Source organism: Vulpes vulpes, chromosome 10, assembly GCF_048418805.1.
Source record: "Vulpes vulpes isolate BD-2025 chromosome 10, VulVul3, whole genome shotgun sequence".
Taxonomy (NCBI): domain Eukaryota; kingdom Metazoa; phylum Chordata; class Mammalia; order Carnivora; family Canidae; genus Vulpes; species Vulpes vulpes.
In genome coordinates, this window is record NC_132789.1 from 30,373,929 (window position 1) to 30,394,330 (window position 20,402).

The window sequence follows — 20,402 nt, forward strand, 5'->3', positions numbered from 1 at the left end:
TTGGAATTCAACCACATACCACATGCTTCTATATAGCCCATGCGTCAAAGAAGAAATTACAAAGAAAATTAGAAAATATGTTGAACTGAATAAAATAAAAAGTACAACATATCAATTTTGGGGTTGCAGCTAAGGCACTACTTAAAGAAAAAATATCATTTTAAACATCAAGATCATAAAAGAAGATCTCAAACCAATAAAGTTTCCACCTTAATAAACTATAAAAAGAGTAAACTAAGCCCAAAGCAACAAAAAACAGAAATTAAGAATAGAGTAAAAATCAAGGAAGGAAACAAAAAATAATAAAGAAAAATCAATAAAATAAAAAGTTGACTCTTCACAACAATCAAGAAAATTGACAAAATGATCAAGAAAAAAAGGTAAGATCCAAATTACCAAAATTAGGAATAAAAGAGAGGACATCTGAGGTGATCTTGGAGAAATTAAAAGGACTATGAGTGAATAGTATGAACAATTTTATGTCAACACAGTAGAGGACTTAAATAGAGAACTTGGATATAAATTCCTAGAAAGAGAAATTACCAAAACTGACACAAGAAAGAAAAATCTGAAGAAGCTGAGCTCTCAGTTTAAAATCATCTCACAAAGGAAAACCCAAACTCAGAAGGCTTTCACTGATGAATTCTATCAAGTACTCAAAGATGACTCAAGTAACAAGTCTCTCACAAACTTCAGGAAGCAGAAAAGGGACCACTTCCCACCTCATTCTGTAAGGCCAATACTAACCTAATTCCAAAGTTAAAGACATCACAAGAAAACACAGACCAATCATCATAAAAACAGACAGAAAAGTCCTTAAAACGGGAGTGAACCAAGTCCAGCCACATATAAAAACAATCATGGGGCACATAGGTGGCTAAGTTGGTTACATGTACAACTCTTGGTTTCAGCTCAGGTCATGATCTCGGGGTTGTGAGATCAAGCCAAGCTCTGCGTTGGGCTCCATACTCAGTGCAGAGTCTGCTGGAGAGTCTCTCCTTCTTCCTCTCCCTCCCCCACCTCTTCCCCCTGCTCTTGCACATGCTATCTAAACAAACACAAAATCTTTTAAAAAATACTTTGAAAAATATGAAGTTGGAGTACCAAACACTGATTTCAAACTTACTATAAAGCCATAGTAATCAAGTAATTGGCACAAGGTTGAGAATATGGATCAATGAAACAGAATGAGTGTCCAGAAGTTGATCTTTCTATTTATGGTCAATTGACTTTAACCAAAGGTGCTAGATAATTCAATGGGATATTCATTGTCAACAAATGGTGCTCGGACAAGTGAATGCCCTTACCCCACCAAAAAAACGATGATGATGATGATGATGATGATGATGATGACGACGACGACGAAAAGGAGGAAGAAGGGGCAGCCCGGGTGGCTCAGCGATTTACTGCCATCTTCAGCCCAGGGCGTGATCCTGGAGACCCGGGATTGAGTCCCATGTTGGGCTCCCTGCATGGAGCCTGCTTCTCCCTCTGCCTACTTCTCCCTCTGCCTGTGTCTCTGCCTCTCTCTGTGTCTCATGAATAAATAAGATCTTTAAAAAAAAAAGAAATAAAGAAAGAAAGAAAAAGAAAAGGAGGAAGAGGAAGAAGAAAAACCTTATACCCTTACCACACACAAAAACTAATCCCAAATAGACTATGAACTTAAGTGTAAGAGTTAAAACTAAAAAAAAAAAAAAAAAACATTAGAAGAAATGCAGAACATCATCATGACCTTGGGCTAGGCTAAGCATTCTCAGGTAGGACTCCAAAATCATGATCCATTAAAGAAAAAAACTGGTAAGCTGGACTTTAACAAAATTAAATTTTTTCTTCAAAAGATACATCAGGAAAATAAAATGATGAGCTACAAAATGGGAGAAAATATGTAGATCACATATTTGATAAATGATTTATATCCAGGATATATAAAGAACCCTTAAAATTCAGTAAGACAAATAAGCCAATTAAGAAATGAGCAAAAGATTGTAGATACTTCTCTAACAAGATATGAGTGGCAAATAAAATAAAACAAAAAAGATATATAAATGGAATTGCTATGATTAAAAAAAAAGACAATACCATTATAAAGCTTTCATGTATGCTGCAAAAACTAGAATCCCCATACATTATTGACAGGAATATAAAATGGTACAGCCATTAAGAAACAGGCAGTATCTTAAAAAGCTAAAAAAATTTATCATATGACCCAGCAATTCTACTCCTAGGTATTTATCTAAGAAAAATGGAAACATACATCCACACAAAGACTTGTCAGCAAGTGTTCATAGCAGCAATATACTTAATGGCCAAAAACTGTAACCAATCCAAATGTCCACAAACTGATAAACAGAGAAACAAAATGTGAAATATCTATAGAGTAACGGAGTACTGGAATCTTACTCAACTATAAAAAGGAACTAACTACGGATACAAGCTACAACATGGATGAATCTCAAACATGCTATGCTAATTGAAGGAACCCAGATGTAAAAGACTGTATGTTGTATGATTTCTTTATTTGAAACGTCCAGAAATGGGGATCCCTGGGTGGCGCAGTGGTTTGGCGCCTGCCTTTGGCCCAGGGCGCGATCCTGGAGACCCGGGATCGAGTCCCACGTCAGGCTCCCGGTGCATGGAGCCTGCTTTTCCTCTGCCTGTGTCTCTGCCTCTCTCTCTCTCTCTCTCTCTCTGTGTTACTATCATAAATAATTTAAAAAAATTTTTAAAAATTTAAATTGAAATGTCCAGAAATAGCAAATCTATAGAGTCAGAAAACAGATCAGTAGCTACCTAGGGGTGAGGGTGGGAGTGGGGAATGACTGCAAACAGGAATAAAGGAACTTTCTGTAGTAGTAGAAATGTTCTAAAACCAGAGCATGTTGGTGGTTCCACAACTCAATAAATTTACTAAAAATCACTGAATGGTACACTTAGAATAAATGGATTTTATGGCATATAAATTATACCTGAATAAAGAGGTTAAGAAAGAAAAGACTAGACTAGCAGTTCAACTGTAGGCTGGGGGTACCTTTTAGTTTCCAATAGCCTGGGATCACAGAGGGAATTTCCACTAGTTCGAAAACTTGTCAAGTTGTCCTTAGACTGGTTAAGAAGAACTTGTTTTACACAACGTACTAGATATTTAGTGTCACAAAGAGAATAAAACAAAACAAAACAAAAACCCTACCAATCTCCTTTGGGAATCAACCTGTTAGACTCTAGTTGCCAGGGTGAAGAATGTGCTACCACAAGGGGGCTCCATCTCACCACCTTTCCTCTCCCCAACTGCGCTAAGAGCTAACTACTAAGCTGGCACTACCCTCGCATATACACAATCCACTTCTAAAAATTAAGAAAAAAGGGAGAGTTTGCAAAAAGAAACACACATGACTACTCAAAAAGCTATGCTTCTTTATTTTTTTTAAGATTTTATTTATTCATGAGAGACACACAGAGAGAGAGGCAGAGATTAGAAGCAGGCTCCATGCAGGGAGCCCGACGTGGGACTTGATCCCAGGTCTCCAGGATCACGCCCTGGGCTGAAGGAGGCACTAAACCACTGAGCAACCTGGGCTGCCCAAAAGGCTATGTTTCATAATAAAAGTAAAAAATATACTTGGGCCAGTAATGCAAGTAGTCAGTCAACTTTTTCTATATAGGGACATATACGATCTTTGTCACATATTTGTCTGTTTTTACAACTCTTTAAAAATATAAAAACCATTCTTAGCTTGGTGATGTACAAAAACCAACAGTTTACGGACCCCTCACTTGGAGCATTAATGTTCCACTAAGATGATGAGCAACTAATGAGGAATTCTACTCCTCACTTCCTCCTCCTTTAGTCAAAGGTAAAAATTTATCTCTGGTTTTATTTATTCATTTTTTAAGATTTTATTTACTTATTTATGAGAGACACAGAGAAAGAGAGAGGCAGAGATGCAGGTAGAGGGAGAAGCAGGCTCCCCACAGGGAGCCTGATGTGGGACTTGACCCCAAAACCCTGGGACCCTGACCTGAGCCAAAGGCAGATACTCAACCACTGAGCCACCTGGGCATTCTGTATCTCTGATTTTAAAATATTCACCACAAAAGCACCAGTACAGAGTTTCAAGAGAGACTGGGGTGAGTGAATCTGCTCCAGGCTTCTCCAGAGGATGGGCAGTGATATGGGCTGAGCACCTCAGGAGGTCTCAGCCAGATAAAAGGACAGACTGTGAAGGAAAAGACCTTTTTTAAAAAGAGGTTCATATCATCACAAACCTCTTTCCAATCACAAGACTTCACCAGTCAAAATGGGGTATCTGTGAGTTTCAAGACCAGGCCCCTTCACTTCACTTTCATGCTTTCACACTGGGACCTATGGAACAGCTAAGTCATACGACGCAATAAAAGTATAATTAAATTATCTCTGAAATACAGCCACTGTTCAAATACCATTTTATACCATTTTTTTTTGTTTAATTCTTAAAGACAGTTTTCCTCATTTTGGTCTAGGGTCTTTGAATCACATTGTGATACTTGCCCACAATTTGTACTACAAGAGTCCAAGATCATTCTAATGGTCACAAGATTGCAGTAAAAATAGGATTCTTGAAATTATATCACTTTGGTTCCACAGCTCACACTCATGTAAAAGAAAACAACACTCAATTACTATAGCTGAAGCAATTCATATGAACACTAAGAATGGAAAAAAAAAAAAAAAGGAACAGCCCCCGCCATTAGAAAGCTGGCCTGGTCTTCACAGCCAGGCCATGTTGCTCTCCTAGCAGACATAAACCATCTTAGACAAGTCCAAGACCATGATAAAGTGAGACAAAGCAAGGTCGCTTCAGAATTTTATCTAAGTACAGACAAAAACAAGGTAAATGTGCAACACACAAAATATGAAACAGCCCCTCTCGTAGCTGAAATGAATGCCTGCTACTTCTTTAACCAATGCCAGTTTTATCCTCGCTCTAGTCTGTCCTTCTCTATAGATAAGATTAAGATAACATGATAAAATTACTCCCATTTTCTAGCAGCAATCTACAACAAACTCCTATTTCCTTAGACCATCCCCCAAATCCCTCAACCAAACCCCAAATCCTACAAAAGGCAAAAGGTTCTTTCTAACACCCTCAAATAGTAGTATGATACATCCCAGCTCCCCATAGTGCAGTTTTGTCCTCGCTGAAACAAGTAATAAACCCAACTTATTCAACTTCAGGTGTGTTGCCAGTGGCCTTTGGTTGAAGGGGACTGACAGCATGTAAATACGAGTTCTCTCCATTCCCTTACCACACTCCAACAACCTCTTCCAGGAGATCCATAGTGCACAATGGTAAAGAGAACTGTATTAGAGGACCAGGAAGACTAAAATGCTGGTCATCTGTGAGACCTGCAGAGAACATCAAACAGCAAACGACATGATAGATAAGGGCTCTCAAAAGTAATGAAAAATAGAAAATGCAGAAAAGCCAAAAGGTCATGAAGAATCCATAAAGGTTAGCAATTTCTTCAATTAAAATTAGTTTACACTGCTTACACTACATGGTCATAAGTTTCAGATGTCTATTTACCTACTGAAAGGACAAAGTAGACCCTATTTCTGTAACAAAACAGAAGCACAGGCAAAGCTAATATTTGTCATTCACTAATTTTAACTCCAGAAAAAACTCTCACTTTTCAAGGTAAGTGGCAATACACTTTGCATAAAATATTAACAAGTCCAGTATATACATAATCCTTTCAATTTCCCAAATCATGATAATATGAAAAGATTTTATATTCTCAAAGTAACTAGGATGTTTCAAGCACCCAATATTCCCTGATTTCAGGGAGGTAAAATTCTATTAATCAACAGCTATACTGTCATTGATGTGTTTCACAGGAGAGGTAGTACCTTGGCTCATATTCCGGGATGCCTGGAGCACCACCGTAAAGCAGCCCATCATGAGGTCCAGGGCACCACATGGCCCTCCTGGGGAACATATGCAGTGTGGTGTTAGCTTTTCCAGATGTGGCAGTCATGATGATGAGGCCCTGGGCACTCTCTCCTGTATCTGGTAGTGTGCATGATGTCTCAAAAAGCTGGGGTGCTCAGGGGCCTCTGGTTAAATAAGGTATGTAAAACAGAGCTTTGGCTAAAACTTTGGAGTTTAATTTAATATTACCGATGACACTTCCCTGTGAATTTACTGAGAGTTGTCTGATATTTAAGGTAACAAAGCAGGTAAAGTGAAGTAAAATTCCTTTCTGAAAATCCCATCAGGCTTACCTTTCAGAGCTATCACCTTAGAGGCTGGATTCATGATGGCACTCTCAGCAGAGATGGGCCGTCTGATTGGCACCATTGGCTCGCTCATGTCAATAATCACTACCTGCGTCTGTTCGCCAACCTTCTCTCGGACACATATAAACTTATCAGATTCCATGGTCAGTGTGCTAAATCCAATGTTGGCTGGATTAATTCCCAGGTTCTGGAGCTAAATAGAAAAGAAACATTTAATTAAAAGCAAGTCTTTCCTCTCTGAAATAGATTAAATCTAGCCTATCATTTCCCAAAGCCTAACAGAAGGAGGAAGAAAAGTTAAACAAGAGTTTAGAAAAAACTTAACATTGACTATTTGAGGCAAACACTGACTTGTGTTTCTATACCTTTAAAGGCACAGGCAATGCATCAATAGTAGGCTGTGAATCAACTCTCAAGGAACTTATCCTGCAGGCTGATGAGAACATACAAGAATAAGGATAATACCAAGAAGAGAGAAGGATGCCACCAGTGATACAGATGGGAAAACATCTGGTTGGGTGTTGGGGGGGGTGGAGGAGCCCACAAAGAATACCTCACAGATAAGCCCATAGTTGAGGAGAGCCCATAGGTTGGAGAGGTGAAGGCGGAGGACGAGAGGAGAAAGGAAAAAAAGACAAAAACTGATTTCTCTGAAAGCAAGCAATAACAAAGAACCAGCCAAGAGTTTTTCCTTAAAGCAACTCCACATATCATAAAATCTGATTTAATTTCTCAGTTTACTTTTATTTTTAAATTTTTTTAAAATTTATTTATTCATGATAGACATAGAGAGAGAAAGAGGCAGAGACACAGGCAGAGGGAGAAGCAGGCTCCATGCAGGGAGCCTGATGCGGAACTCGATCCCGGGTCTCCAGGATCACGCTCTGGGCCAAAGGCAGGCGCTAAACCACTGAGCCACCCAGGGATCCCCTCTCAGTCGGTTTAAATATTTCTTGGCAAGTCCAAGGTTAACAAAAAGTCAACAAATTTGGTACATCTTTGGAGGCAGACTGCTTGAACTTGTGTAAAACTTAAATCAGGCGCCTTTCTCCAAAGGCCACTTTACATAGTGCCTATTTTAAATAAAAACCTATAGATGAGATAAGCTTCAATGAAATACCCTGGGAAAACACACACTCAAGAAATTTATATCACTCTTATAAAGAAAGGTGCTTATTTCTATAAAACTCCCCTGCTCCAACCTATCTACAAGGTATCTTTGTTTCTAAATATTGTTCTGCTCAACCCCAACCCTACTGCTACTGACTTAACCCTTTAGTACCTGTTACTCTGTGTGAACTTGTATAAAAGAGTATGTTAGCAACAAAGATTAGGGACCATTTGTTAAAAATAACTACCAGCCTTTGGAAGAAGCACAAACAAGGCTGTTCAAACTGCTAGTGTAATTCTTTACTCTATCATTTTTTTTCTATGAACTCCTCAAAAGCAGGGATTATATCTTATTTGTTTCTTGTGGTACAGAGTCTAGCATATATTGAACATTCCAGCTGCTGAGTCGAACAGACTACAGGACAACAGGTCACCTCATCTTATCTTTCTGCTAACTCAGGAGACAAGTATGCCATGCACAATTTACACAACACAGGGTTTTCAGATTATCTTCCCAAAGTCACCATGCTTATTAATGATGGAGATAGTTGTGAATAAAGCTTGTGCTCTGGACCACAAAATTGAGTTGAAATTCACATTTTATTTTCACACATCTGAAATAGCAGCTTAATGCAATTGTAAATGTAGTGTAGTGAATGAAAGCTGAGACTTTCTCATAGAAAGTAATTTTCATACATTCGTTCCATAAATAAGTACTGAATACATAGTACCTACTAGCCACTAATTAGACTCTGAAAACAGTAAGATACATAAGATATAGTTAGTCACAATATCCAGAGCCCACAGGCTGCGGAGACTAACGATCACTATTTGGTTGAACTATATGAAGTTGCTGATAGGAGGGCACTGAAAAGTTCCCTTGGGGGCAGAAGGAGGGGGAGAAGCAAAAGGGTGAAAGAAAGTTCCCAGGAGACCTACACAGTCTTCCTTTCTCATTATGAATTATTGTAAGCATTATACTATATTAGCATATAGTAACAATTCACGAGCACACTAACACTCAAGCACCCAACACTGTCAAATCTTTACATTTCAGAGCCATATATTTAAGTGGACCTAGATTTTCTAAATTTTCATTTTATTCTTAGTTTGGGATTATATGGCTACATTCTGATTTCAACTCCAAATATCAAGAAATATTTGTACCCAACCTCTTGAGCACAGTAGGTTCTTAAGTATTAGTGACTGAGTCCAGTTCCTCACACAAGAGCATATACACATATTCATGGCATTCTGAAAAGGTAAAATCACTTCACAAATCAAGACACTGTTTTAATAGCTGAGAACAGTGTATCCAAAAATAAGAGACTGTTAGAACTAGAAGAAAGGAAGACAGTGGTTCTCAAGCGGGGCTAGTATCCTGTAGTCTCTGGAAATGGGCAATTTGAATTGTACAATGACTAGAGAACACTAATTAGCTAGCATTTACTGGGGCCAGGGATGTCAAACACAGGACAATTCCACAAAAAGAACTTTTACATCTAAAATATCAAATACCGGTGTGCCTGGGTGCTCAGTCAGTTGAGCTTCCAACTCCTGATTTTGGCTTGCGTCATGATCTCGGGTCGTGCAATCAAGCCCCGAGGCAGGCTCCATGCTCTACTGGCAGTGGGGGGGGGGGGGGGCTTTAGATTCTCCCTCCCACCCCTGCACACCCTCTATTTCTCTAAGTAAGCAAATCGTAAATATGTAAAAAAATAAAATGTCAAATACTATGTTTTCTCATTAGTAGCTATAACTAAGGACTCCTGATTCCTATAATAATTATTCTGAAAGGTAACACAGATACACATTTAAACAGCCAATATATATGAGTTAAGTAAAAGTACACAAGATACTAATAATCCTTTTCTGTTCTCAAGACCCGCAATTAAATGAATCCAAATTCAAATCTGACACTGGGGAAAACATAAAAAGAAATTACTCATCCAACAGTCCTGTTGTTTCTATATTTAAAGGGCTTAGGGACAGTAGTCTGACTGGGAGGGAAGGTTGCAGCTGTGTTTACACAGGGCTGTTGGTGAAAACACAAACTGCCGGTATCAAAGAGCCAGAACGTTCCAGTTACACTGAACATCCAGGTTTTTATGCCTCTCTTTGAAAAACCTAGTCCTTTTTCCTTCTGTATAAGTCTCTGCAGGCTCACTTACTACTGCCTTATCCCTATGCCCAGCACATGGTCGTTCAATAATTAATTAGTAAAGAAGATAAGTTTTAGGCAGTCAAGAAAATAATTTGAAGTAACTTAGAAATCTTTTATATCTCAAACTTATTAGCAAGCTTTTTCCTACCTTAAAGAGGGAGCTTTGTAATTGAGGACCTAGGAAGAATAATGATACTGAGGTCCTTTCTAGAAGTAACCTAAAATTCTAGGACTAGGTTAGTTCAGAGTAGTTTAAAAACAACATTTTGTAGAGTGCTTTATAGAACCTCTCTCAAATTACACCAATGTAGGTTTTCTGTATTTTAAAACTAACGCACAAGACCCTATATTTATACCTGTTAAATGTCAACTAGTTGGATCCTAGCCTGTCAAGATCTGCTTGGATTCTAATTTAGTCATTGAACTTTGCTAGGCCAGCTCTGCGGCATCCTTCTTCAGCCAGCCAAGAGAGATGGTAATCTTTCCCTGGCATGGAGACCGCCAGCAGGCCCCAAGCAAGAGAAACAAAAGAAAATACAGAATAGACTGAAAGCAATAGATTTATTGAAGCAGCAAGGGAAAGCAAAGAAATACAGGATGGGGTGACAGGTGTCAACAACTACAGAAGGATATTAGTAAGCAATTCTGTCAAATACATGCTGCAATCTGTGTGTAATCTTTTTTTTTTTTTTTTTTAAGATTTTAGTTATTTATTCATGAGAGATACAGAGAGAGGCAGAGACATAGGCAGAGGAAGAAGCAGGCTCCCTGCAGGGAGCCTGATGTGGGACTTGATCCCTAGACTCCAGGATCACGACCTAAGCCAAACTGAGCCACCCAAGTGTCCCAATCTCTAGGTAATCTTAAAAGAAAGAGCTTCAAACTCTGTTAACTTACAAAAGCAAAAGGAGGGGAATTTAAAAAAAAGATTTTATTTATTTATTTGACTGACAGAGCACAAGCAGGGGGAGTGGCAGGCAGGAGAGGAGAAGCATGCTCCCCACTAAGCAAGGAGCCCAATGAGGGGCTTGATCCCAGGACCCCAGGATCATGACCTGAGCCAAAGGCAGCAGCTCAATTGACTGAGCCACCCAAGTACCCCAAGGTAGGGAATTTTATAGCAGGATTCTTTTAATTATTTTTTTAAAGATATAGTGATTTTTAATAGTAGTTTCTTTTGGGAAAAGACCCAGTGTTTGAACAGAAAGGTTTACTTTTCATTTACACTTTCTATTTAGGGCTATTCTTCCCATGTATATGTATTACTTTAAAGCTTGTTCCAGGCAGACTTTGCCCCAGCTATAGACTTTGCTCAAGAACCTTGTGGAGAGGGACCTTGACTAAGATCTTCCTAGTACATGGTAACTCTTTTAATCCAATAAATTCAAAAAGTACTTATGTAGTTTGGGGATTTTGAACATTTAAAAGATGCTCAATAGTAATAATTTATTCTTCCAAAGAGGACCTAGCCAAATTCATTTAATATTTGCTCACTTAACATGCCACTGTTGTGGACACACTCACAAAGACTGACCCTTCCACATTCCCTGGTTACTTTCTTCACTTTGTAAATAAGAAAGTCAGAAGGTAATGACTGACCCAGTATCTCCTTCCAATACAAGAATCATCAGTCCACCAAGAAGCAAAATTTAACAGCTTACACAAGACCATAAAAACATTTTACATGGGTGCACAACAATTTCAGGACACAAGCAGCCTACCGCTGTTTGTCTTAGTATATCAAAAACCATTTCACAAAATAAGATGGCTACATAATGGCAACTTAAACTAAACATATACTAGGCTGTGAGTACAGCATCCCTTTCAGAGTGACTCCCCGCTTCTTTACCAGCAGCCACAGATACACATGAACTGTTTTCAATTCACGCTCAATCTACTCCTCAAAGTGCTGCCTTCCCTACTCATGTGCAAAAGGCTTCAAATATCAAACTCTTTCTTTAATTATGAATGACTAGAAGATTGATTCAATACAGCTGCATGTGAGACTCACCTGGAAAGAAAGTCATTACCTCTCGGAGATCCTGATTTAATGTTTAAGGTGGGCACTTACGTAAGTGTTTCTCAGCCTGGGCTAGGAAGCACTGATTAAGACTAGTGACCACCTTGCTCCTATAATTTACATAGATCACCTTGGCAGACTCTGTAAGAACATCACCTCAAAGATATGCTACATAACCAAAACTCTAAGGGAATGCATTTATATGTTCTTTGTGTATTGAGCTGTGTCACATTTCAAAACTCTTTCAAATAACTATTCCTCTTCTGAATTAAGGTGTCATTGTTTCTTAGCCCTTTTGCTTTTTTCCATTCTAGCATAAAGAGCAACAACCTTCAAACTTAGATATATGAATATAAAAAAGTTAAAATAGTACATATAAGAAAAATATTTCTGCAGGATAAGTACTCCTCTCAAAACCAGGGTGACAGGATAAATGAATTCATATAAATTGTAACAATCCCAAGCTGAAGTTGAAGGATGCTTTATTACAATGCATTAGATCTAGAAGTGCAGCTTCTGCTCTGGGTACATTTCTGAAAGGTTCTTTGTAGAATAAAAGTTCCTATACACTAATTTGTTTTTTCCTTTTTTTAAAAAAAAGATTTTATTTATTTATTCATGAGAGACACGGAGAGAGAAGCAGAGACACAGACAGAGGGAGAAGCAGGCTCCATGTGGGGAGCCCGATGTGGGACTCGATCCTGGGACTCCAGGATCACACCCTGAGCCAAAGGCAGACGCTCAACCGCTGAGCCACCCAGGCGCCTCTGTTTTCTTCTTTTTTAAAGATTTATCTTAGAGAGACAGAGAGAGGGGGTGAATGCATGAGGGGGGCAAGGGGGGAGAGGGAGAATCCCAAGCAGATTCCCCCACCTACTGTGCATGAAGCCTCTCGTGGGGCTTGATCCCATGACCCTGAGATCACGACCCCCAGCTGAAATCCAGAGTTGGAGACCCAATTGACTGAGCCATCTAGGTGCCCTGCTATACACTGATTTCTATTTTGCGACTGACCATTATAAAACTATTGTTTTTCCTCTAGGGAAAATCTGGCCCAAGAATTTTCATATGAAAGAAACCAAAATTAAAAACAGAAAAAAATAATAAGATTCACAAAATATAAAGTGATAATATGGTAGACACAGGGTGGGGGCAGAAAAAAAATGTCAGGGATATAAGCAGGAGTATATTTTTTAAGATTTTATTTATTTATCTATTTATTTATTTAGAAAGAGCAACAGCCAGGGTTGGGGGGTAGGAGCAGAGGGAGAGGGAAAATCAGACCCCCCCCCTCAAAGCAGGAAGCCCGATGCTGGGCTTGATGCCAGGACCCTGAGATCACAACCTGAGCTGAAGGCAGATGCTTAACCAACTGAACCACCCAGGCACCCCTAGCAGAAGTATTCTTTTTTCTTTAAATTTATTTATTTATTCATGGGGGGGGCAGAGACAGAAGCAGGCTCCATGCAGGGAGCCCGATATGGGACTCGATCCTGGGCCTCCAGGATCACACACCCTGGACTGAAGGCGGCACTAAACGGCTAGCCACCCAGGCTGCCTGTAGCAGGAGTATTCTTAATAAAATGGACTTAAGAATAAATTGGTCACAGGTGAGCTATATGGAGGGCCTGGAAAAGCCTACAAACTGTATCATTAGACAATCTACATTATAATTAGTCATTGATTATACATTTTAATATGAGATTGGGTTCCATTCCTTCATTTTTTATTTTATTTTATTTTATTTTTATTTATTTTGATAGTCACAGAGAGAGAGAGAGAGAGAGAGGCAGAGACACAGGCGGAGGAAGAAGCAGGCTCCATGCACCAGGAGCCCGATGTGGGATTCGATCCCGGGCCTCCAGGATCGCGCCCTGGGCCAAAGGCAGGCGCCAAACCGCTGCGCCACCCAGGGATCCCGGTTCCATTCCTTCAAAGATCTCAAGCCTGTTATATACCAGGCAGTGGGAATACAACTGCAGATAAGAGGAGATCCTGAGCTTACAGTACAGTAGGGACCTATATACCATATGGTTAGGGCCATCATGAGGGAAGCCCTAAAGCTATGGGGGCACTCAGGAAGGGCTCCTAATTCTGACATGACACGGACACCTTCCTGTCATTTAAGCAGATAGATACCAGAAGGCTAAGTAGTACTTGGCTGGGTAATAAGAGTGAAGGGAGGAATGTTCTGGAAAGAGGCAATAACCTGCGAAAGCCCAGAGGTAAGAGAAGGTCCTGAAGGACAAGATGGGGAGCAGCAAAAACCTGAGCAGGTGCTGGATTAGGCACGGCTTTACAGGGCATTGGAGAGTCTGGCATTTTCATCCTGGAAGCAAGAGGGAAGCATTCACTGACGAACTTTAAGCAGATGTTTAGCCTTTGAGAAGATCTCTTTGCCTGTGTGCTAGACTGGAGATAGAGGACCAGAGACAAAGTTAGTGCAGCCATCTAGGTGAGGAATGCTGGCATAATCCAACGTCATGTCAGTCATGCTCAAAGTGGCAGAATAATGCCCAAAATACACAGGAGGAAGAATCAACAAGTTAGGGAGAAGTCATGGCTGTCTCCTAGGTTCCTGGCTGGAAACTGGAGAAGATACACATTTAGAGAAAAAGAGGAACCCTATTTTGGAACGTGATGTGTTTGAAGAACCTATGGATCCAATGCCCTTCTCCAACAGACAGCTGTCATCATGGTAGTAACAAATAACAAGAATAGAGTGTTTTATTATGTACCAGACATAATAAAAATTTTACAAACTTTTTGTAAAATTATGTCCCACACCTTACATTTACCACATTTATTTTTTTTTTCATTTACCACATTTATTAACTCAAAACCTCACAACATGGGGATCCCTGGGTGGCTCAGCGGTTTAGCACCTGCCTTTGGCCCAGGGCGCGATCCTGGAGTCCCAGGATCGAGTCCCGCGTCGGGCTCCTGGCATGGAGCCTGCTTCTCCCTCTGCCTGTGTCTCTGCCTTTCTCTCTCTCTATGTCTATCATGAATAAATAAAAAAATTTAAAAAAATACTTTAAAAAAAAAAAACCTCACAACAGCTCTATGCGGTAAAAACTGTACCTTTTACCTTTATAGATGTAGAAATGTACTTACAAAAAGGTTACAAAAATTGCCCAAATGCACTTGTATGTGCCTGAGTCCAGATTCAAACAAACCCTTCCGCTGGTCTTCAGTCTGTGCTCTTAACCAGAGCCTTTTATTGTCTCTCCTTCATGCATCTCTGAGGATCAGCAAAAGTATGTAGCCTGCCTATGAACACTTGAGCATATGGTTATACATATAAATCACCCAGTAGAGCATACAGAATGAAGAGATAAAGGGTAGGGCAGCCCAGGTGGCTCGACGGTTTAGCACTGCCTTCGGCCCAGGGCCTGATCCTGGAGTCCTGGGATCAAGTTCCGCGTGGGCTCCTTGCACAGAGTCTGCTTCTCCCTCTGCCTGTGTCTCTGCCTCTCTCTCTGTGTCTCTCATGAATGAATAAATAAAATCTTAAAAAAAAAAAGAGATAAAGGGGCTCAAGACAGACCCCAGGCTTATGCCTCAGAGAAGCTCCCAAAGAAAACTGGGTTGTGGGCAGAGAGATAGGAGAAACCCTGGGAGACTGTGGTACTAGCAAAAGCAACAGAAAAAGGGTCATAAGGAGGCAGTAAAGCACAATGTCAACTGTAGATGTTTGTGATGGTGGGATTTGAGGTTTTCTTTTCTTTTCTTTTTTTTTTTTTGAGCAGGGCTTAGCAAACTACAAACTTTTTGTATAGCCCAACTAAAAATGGATTTTGCACTTTTTGCAAGATTTTTTAAAGGGGGGGGGATGGGAAAATATGTGACAAGAGACACAACGTGGCCCTCAAAGGCCTAATCTATATTACCTGGTCCTTTAAAAAAAAAGTCTACATTTCAACTTGTGACCTTGGCAACAACAGATGCAGGGGAAGAGTGGATGCAAAAACCAGACTGCAGGTTATTGAGGAATATAAGGGAAGGGATGGAGTGATAAGGTGATTCTTTCATGTCTAGCTGTGAAGTAAGAGCTTCAAGGGGACAGGGGAGAGGGAGAAGTTTGTTTGCTGTAAAGACAGAAGATATATGAGCATGGTTAAACACAAACATGGAAGAAGCCACCACGAGGGAATGGATGAAAACAAAGGAAAGAGAAGATGCTACTGAGTAAGGCCCTGTTAAAAGGGGGAAGGATGTAGGATCCAGAACACACACAAGGGAAAAAGTGGGAAAAAACCCACTTCTAAGATAACAGGAAAGCAGAAAAGGGCAACTACAGACAAGTTTTCAAGACTGCAGGCATGAAGGTGAGGAATATCCCATTTATGGCTTCTGTTTCTCCAACCATCTGCTACCAGCAAGGGGGAGTAGCGGGATCAGAGATTTAAGGAACAAGCGGAAATTTTGAAATGTCTGCAGCTAAGGGAGAGTGTACAAACTAGAAAAACAAGGAGTGCAGAGTAACCTCAACGGCTGGTTAATGCTGGAGACCACAAACCATATTTACATAGCCTGTATGTTAACAAGGCACAAGTAGTTTCCAGATAATAGAATATATCTCTTCAAGGCATTATGAACTTCAATAGGAATTTAAAATGCGTTACTGCTTCCTTGCCTTCTGAAGAAAACATATTTAGTGGCTAAAGCACAGGCTTTGGAGTCAGAGATCAGGATTAGAACCCAAACTGTCACTTCCTAGCTGTGTAATTTTACCTTTATTACTTACCCTCTCTGTGCCCCAGTTAGATAAACACTAAGTTAAATGAGGTTTATAAAATACACAATATAGTGACTAGCAGCAGAAATGGCTCAATAAATGGCACATATTATTACATTGTTCTAATTAACAGCAGCAGTAGTATTTTGCTATTTCATATTACTGTCAAGAGATGGGCGTTCAGGATACCTTCTACCTCCACACAACTACAGCTGCTGTTATCACTAACCAAGTGACAACGGAGGAATACTCAGGGATCAAGTTTCCAATCTGTATAATAGGTGGATCTAGCCAGTCACTATACTCCCAGGGCCTTTCCCATTTGGATACAGAGTAAGAAGTGCTCTATGTTGTGAAAAAAGATTAAAAAAAAAAAAAAAAAGACCTTCCGATCCACCACACTCCTTGCAATACCACAATTTAGCCACAAAGACCTGAATCTAGGGATGCCTGGGTGGCTCAGCGGTTTAGCGCCTGCCTTCCACCCGCCATCCTGGGGTCACGGATCAGTTCCCACATCGGGCTCCCTGCATGGAGCCTGCTTCTCCCTCTGCCTGTGTCTCTGCCTCTCTGTGTGTCTCTCATGAATAAATAAATAAAACCTTAAAAAAAAAAAAAAAAGACCTGAGTCTGAATCCTGCTCTTATTTGTCAAATAAGACTAGACAAGTTTTGTTTGTTTGTTTGTTTGTTTGTTTGTTTATGATAGACACAGAGAGTGGGAGGCAGAGACACACAGGCAGAGGGAGAGGCAGGCTCCACGCCGGGCCGACGTGGGACTCGATTCCGGGTCTCTAGGATGGCGCCCTGGGCCAAAGGCAGGCGCCAAGCCGCTGAGCCACCCAGGGATCCCCTTGACAACTTATTTAACATCTTTGTGCCTTGGTTTCCTCAACTAGAAAACAGGGATCTTATGGGATTGTGATGATTTTTTTTTTAAGTCGGCTCTATGCCCAGCAACAGGGAACTCCAACTCACAAGGGTGAGATCCAGACCTGAGCTGAGATCAAGAGTCAGACGCTTAACAGACTGAGCCACCCAGGAGCCCAGGATTGCGATGATTTTACATAAAGCACAGCGCCAATGGCAAGTATTCATGTAGCCCTGCCTCCTCACCTGAAAAAAGGGAATCACATCACCGCTCAGGTGACACAGGCTTGTCATGGAGTAGAGCACTGCGCACCGTGCCAGTCCACGATCCTCCGTCACACACAGGCAGCCCAATCTGTATTTCCCTGAGACACAACTCTACTGGGACAGTTGGAGATATAACAAACTGCGACCTCACTAAACAGCTAAACTTGGGGGGGTGTCACTGCATATTGAAGGGTGCCTCTTCCTCCCTGATCACACGGCTTGACGACCCTTCCCCCACGAAGCCGCCCCAGTGACAGGGAGCCAACAGACGCAAAGTCAGATGGAAGGATGGAGGGGCGGAGAGAGAGCATCAGGCTCAGGCACGGGCTCTAGAGTCGCAGAGCTCGCGCTGCAGTCCGGGTGCCCGGCTCGCGGGTCTGGGGGCGCACCCACCCCGCGCTCCCAGCACGCCCTCCGGCTCCGGGGTCGGAGTCCCGGCGCCCCCAGGGCTCTACCGTCGCCGCCGGATAACGGGTCTCGGCGGCCAGCACCCCTGGCGAGCCGCACGCGCCGGCCGTCCGCCCCGGCCCTGGCCCGGCCGCGTCTGCGTCCGCGGGAGCCGGGGTCCAGGGCCTGGGCCGGGGTCTGGGCGGCCGGCCGGGCGGCGTCTCCAGCCCGGTCCCCCGGGAGGCGGGGCGGCGGGGCGGCGGGGGGCGCGGCTGACAGGACGGAGCGCGCGACCCGCCCCCTGAAGCCCGCCCAGCCTCGGCGCCGGAGCCCGGGCCTCACCTGGAAGTGCTCCTGGAAGCGGATGGGGAGGATCTGCGCCATGGCGGGCGCGGGGCCGAGACGGCGGCGGAGACACAAACCGAGGCGGCGGCGGCGGCGGCTCCCCTCACGCGGGCAGACGGGCGGCGGCGGCGGCGGCGGCGATCGCGCAGGCGCATTGCCCCATCCCGCGTCCCGCACGCGCCTGCCTCCGCACGGACCCTACGCGGGATCCCTCCGCCCGCCTCCAGAGGGTCCGCGAAAAGTAGTCCCTCGCGTAGCCGCACTTCCAGCTCTCGGGGGCAGGAACCCGTCTGTGCTGGGGAGGCAGGTGTGCGCGGGAAGGTGCAGGGGGCCCGGGCCAACCCCCAGCTGGTGTCCCAGGCAGGTGTGCGCGGGAAGGTGCAGGGTCCCGGGCAGGTGTGCGCGAGAAGGTGCAAGTGTCCCGGGCCAACTCCCAGCTGGCGTCCCGGGTAGGTGTGCGCGGGAAGGTGCAGGGGGCCCGGGCCAACTCCCAGCTGGTATCCCGGGCAGTTGTGCAGGGGAAGGTGCAGGGGTCTTAGGCCAACCCCCAGCTAGTGTCCTGGGCAGTTGTGCACAAGAAGGTGGAAGGGTTCTGGACCAACTCCCATCTGGTTCCCTAGGCAGTTGTGCACGAGAAAGTGGCAGGGTCCCGGGCCAATTCCCAGCTGGTGTCCCGGGCAGATGTGCACGGGAAGGTGCAGAGGTCCTGGGCCAATTCTCAGCTGGTGCCCTGCGCAGGTGTGTGGGAGAAGTTGCAGGGGTCTCAGGCCAACCCCCAGCTGGTGCCCTGGGCAGTTGTGCAGGAGAAGATGGAGGGGTTCCGGGCCAACTCCCAGCTGGTACCCCCCGCAAATGTGCAGGAGAAGGTGGAGGGGTTCTGGGCCAACCCTCAGGCCAGTGCCTGGGGCAGGTGTGCATGGACCAGGCAGGGGCTGCTCCCCGCAGCTGCCCAGAACTGGTGTGCTCCTGAAGGTGGATGGAGTCTCTGGTCCCAGTGAGCCAGTGCTCAGAGCGGGTGTATGAGGACAGGGACCAGGCGCTGGCTGCCCTCAGCAAGTTCCGAGGTATGGGGTTTTCAGAAGAGGTAAACCAAGTCCCTGGACTGCCCTTGCCTAGAGCCTCCTGTGTGTAGGGTGGCGGGCAGTGGGGAAAGTTCTACCTCAAACTTTGGACAGTTGAATTCAGGAATACTCTTTTTTTTTCTCTAGGTACAGATGTGCCTAAAACACTGTGAAAGGAGTCTGGGAAGTATGGGTGCAGATGAGTGTGTCTGCTCGAGGCTCAGCCCTCACTTCTGTAGGGAGCATCTTTCCTGCCTCATGCAATCTCCATAGAATGTGCTGTATGGGAATTTCAGGGCAAAGAGCCTGCCAAAATCACATCTAGCGTTAGATGACCAACCAAAGGCCACTGAGGGTCACCTGGGCTGTCTGTGGTAGCACAATAGTAGTAGCAGATCCGAAACTAGAGCCCACACCTGCTTTGCCCAGCGGTTAGTTGTTTTCTGAGGCACCATTTGAAGACATGTTTTGCATGCAGATAGCTCAGCTGCATAAAGGAGGTTTGTCGGGGAAGGGAAAGCCTTTGGCATTCTGTGTATGCATTCCCACACTGTAATCGATACCCTGTATGCTTCACGTTGCTCACTGGTAATTTTAAGAAATTAATACTCTACCGTGAATAATATGGTGATTGTGCAATTATTTGCAAAATAGCTTCATAATCTAGTCATCCAAGAATATGTTAAAGAATAAAGACTGCTCACTTTCAAATTAAATCTCTTTTTCAGTATTAGGCAAGACCTTTGCAGACTGCTGTTTCAACATCTGTCTGGCCTCACCATCTAACACTGCAGCCAGCTTTTGCTATGGGTAATAACACTCAAATCTCTCCATTTTGGCAATTATGCCTGTGACTCTAAGTACCCTTTATACCAAACATATAAATTCTTTAGTATTAATAGTATTGCTCCCTAAATCATCATCCCCTTATAAGGGAGGGGGCATTTTGGGGGTCAAAACTAAAAATTTACATCCTAGAAGAAAGAATTTCAAAAAATTGTGGTTATGCAAAATAATAGGATTTTTAATAAGTTTAGACCTTGCTGTGTGTCTATACTTATAAAGGAACTGAAAATTCTTGATTTAAGGATTCGAGGGGGTCCCTGGGTGGCTCAGCGGTTGACCGCCTGCCATCAGTGTGATCCTGGAGTCCCCAGA

The 20,402-nt window shown here is 43.0% G+C and overlaps 1 protein-coding gene across 3 annotated transcripts in view; it reads right to left on the reverse strand.

Moving 5' to 3' along the window:
• Positions 1-18,824, reverse strand: part of CLTCL1 (clathrin heavy chain like 1) — an 88,594-nt gene extending 69,770 nt beyond the window's left edge. For 2 of the 3 annotated variants that reach the window (XM_025982748.2, XM_072723469.1), the window contains exons 1-2: positions 18,181-18,824; positions 6,266-6,473 (exon numbers count right to left, since the gene is read on the reverse strand). In XM_025982748.2, coding sequence (XP_025838533.1) covers positions 6,266-6,473; positions 18,181-18,222 — 250 coding nt within the window. In that variant the 5' untranslated portion in view covers positions 18,223-18,824. Of the gene's footprint in view, positions 1-1,307; positions 1,554-6,265; positions 6,474-18,180 lie in introns of those variants that run through there. The other variant, XM_072723471.1, reaches the window with a different exon arrangement.
• Positions 18,825-20,402: the final 1,578 nt, after the last annotated feature.